Source organism: Corvus brachyrhynchos, unplaced genomic scaffold, assembly GCF_000691975.1.
Source record: "Corvus brachyrhynchos isolate BGI_N302 unplaced genomic scaffold, ASM69197v1 scaffold14, whole genome shotgun sequence".
NCBI lineage: Eukaryota > Metazoa > Chordata > Aves > Passeriformes > Corvidae > Corvus > Corvus brachyrhynchos.
In genome coordinates, this window is record NW_008239110.1 from 20,420,472 (window position 1) to 20,423,001 (window position 2,530).

The window sequence follows — 2,530 nt, forward strand, 5'->3', positions numbered from 1 at the left end:
AGTAAATGTGATTTGAAAGCACTGGTCAAAACTATTTTTAATGCACTTCACCTTTCCACTTTATAATAACCACTCATCTTCCCTCCAGTTTTGTTAACACATTGCAAGTAAACTTCCATTTTACCTTCAAAATACCAGACATGCCAATTTCTATCAAGCTTGCTTCTATTTGCAAAGGTCCCACACTAGTGTAAATAATGAAGTATGTTAATTTCATTAAAATGTTAATCTAAACCCAAATCTGAATGTAAATTAAAGTGATGCACTCCATTAATGTCACACAGACTGTAAATGTCATCCTTTACCTCCATGTCTGAGAGTGGCAGGTTCGTTCTGGATGGCTGCTTGGTCCTCGGTGCCTTTGGTGGCCTCTTAACTGGCTGGTTACTGGGTTTGGGGACAATTTTACCAGCTGATACAACTGCATAAAATCTTGACGATGTGTTCCTAAGCTTTTTGATCCACTCTGGATTGAGCCTGTAGTTTTCCATCACTGTCGCACCCAAATGTCTCCAAGATGAGAAAAAGCCCTCCCCACTCTGATAATGAACATTTCTTCCCAAAGTGGATACAAATCCTCGGAGGAATTGGCAATTCTTGACTTGCACATGTTGACTTGTCAACCAAGGGAACGCAGTTTTCAGAGCATACAAATTCCAAGACTTTGCTGTTCTGTGAGCTGTTCTTTCAACGCCATTATCCAGCTTTAATTGTAGACATCCAGTTTTGCTAAAGCTTTGGCACTGGCATATTGTTAAAGTGTGGAAAGATCTCATCTGAAGGTGCAGAAGTTTCAGTCTCATTTCTTCCCTCTGAACTGTACTTAAAACAAACAAAATCATCGATCAACATTTTGGAAAGAAATAATATTATTTCCTCTCTTATCTAAAAGGTTGTCCATACTACTCTTGCATGTGTGACTACTCCTAAGCACATGACATTGGTGGGAATAAGATTTTTTTGATCCTATGGAAACACTCTAAGATCAAAACACATCTGTGTGCTTACAACAAGTGGTGAAAAAATAGAACTGGATGCTGTGTCAATGTACAAGCAGGCATCTTTTCCTTCTGCTGCTCATTCTGTGCAGCAGCCTGCACTTTCAGTAACCCCACTGCTTGTGAGCAGTGCCTTAAAGAGGACATCAGACACTGTGAATCACTGTGATATAAAATAAAAACAACAATTAGATTACTACATGGTTGTATGGGAATGTCACCTACAGAACACGCACACTGCTCAGCATCAGCTCCAGCTGCTGTGCCACGTACAGCCGAGCACAGATCCAGCCCCAGCCATCTGTCCTGACTACAGAGAATAAAGCTGAGTTACAGCCTTGCTCCTGCCAGTACATCCTGGTGCAACAGGGACCACCAGGCCTGCCTGCAGACTGATCCGTGCAGCCAGAAACACAACAGTGTCCTTATTCTGGTCGTTCAGACTAAGAGCAAACCTACTGTTTTCACACTATGTTGTGTGAGGTAATCAAATAAAATATTCAGACAGTAGACTCAATACCTCAGTGGATGTGTTTCATTTGCTGAAAAAACCCAGTGACAGTCCTCACCTGGTTCTCTTAATCAAGAACATTTCCCTTATGACACAAAATGCATTCCTCAGCAAGTTATTAACAGAAAGTCATTAAGCTGACTAGTTCATAAATCTGCCTATTTCAGAATATTTTTCAAAAACTGAAGAAGGATCTTCAATACTACAAATACTTTTTAATGTAACAGTCGAAATAAACATTTTCTTTAAAGAGCAAATCACGGTATGTGCTGTGGAACAAGCCCTCCATCCTGAAAAGGATACCTAGTTGAACTGATATTGGGCATGACTTTATATCTTTATGTGGCCTTCACTCGTACATTTTTGCCTAATTTAGAAGCCTGTTATTGGCATACTTACTGGGATAAACGACTATTTCATTTTAAACTTGTTCTGTATTTAAAAAGTGACCCTGTCCAGGATCAGGCATATTTACCTTATCAAAGGCCTGTTACCTCTGGATAAAAAAAGAGCTGACAGAAACTCAGCAACTTCAGTCCGGTGGTGGAGAGCTAGAGCAAGGGGAGAAGTCTCCAACAGTGTGTGATAAGTGGCAGAATGAGACTCAAAATGGTTTTGTTGGCTTCCCTAGCCAACAAAACCTCACCCCGAATCAGTAATGCCAGGAATGATTTTTCAACTGTACAGGCTTACAGTAAGTTACAAGGAAAGAGAGATCATATAGACTGAATTCCATCGAGGGGCCTAAGCGTCAGACCCGTGGCACCAGAGGCATCTAGCCAGGAGGAGCGGAACAGCAATCGGAGAAGAAAGCGGGACGAAGGGCGACCACAACAGGGCAGGAGGCGCCACCTCCGAGCAGCAGCCACGGAACCAGGATTTATTTTCCAACGTCTCTTCAGCATACGGCACGCTTTAGCCACGCCCGTTGTCTCCCCGGCCGGGAGGCCTGGCTTGCTGCGGCACAGCCACCGACGTTTACGGATAGGGCGGGCCCGCTCCGCTGGCGGGCGGACCGGAC

The 2,530-nt window shown here is 43.1% G+C and overlaps 1 protein-coding gene across 4 annotated transcripts in view; it reads right to left on the reverse strand.

The window, feature by feature from the left end:
- RMND1 (required for meiotic nuclear division 1 homolog) overlaps nucleotides 1–822 on the reverse strand; it is an 18,480-nt gene extending 17,658 nt beyond the window's left edge. For all 4 annotated transcript variants that reach the window (XM_017739608.1, XM_017739605.1, XM_008637880.2 and 1 more), the window contains exon 1: nucleotides 306–822. In XM_017739608.1, the coding sequence (XP_017595097.1) occupies nucleotides 306–803 (498 nt within the window). In that variant the 5' untranslated portion in view covers nucleotides 804–822. The remainder of the gene's footprint in view (nucleotides 1–305) is intronic.
- Nucleotides 823–2,530: the final 1,708 nt, after the last annotated feature.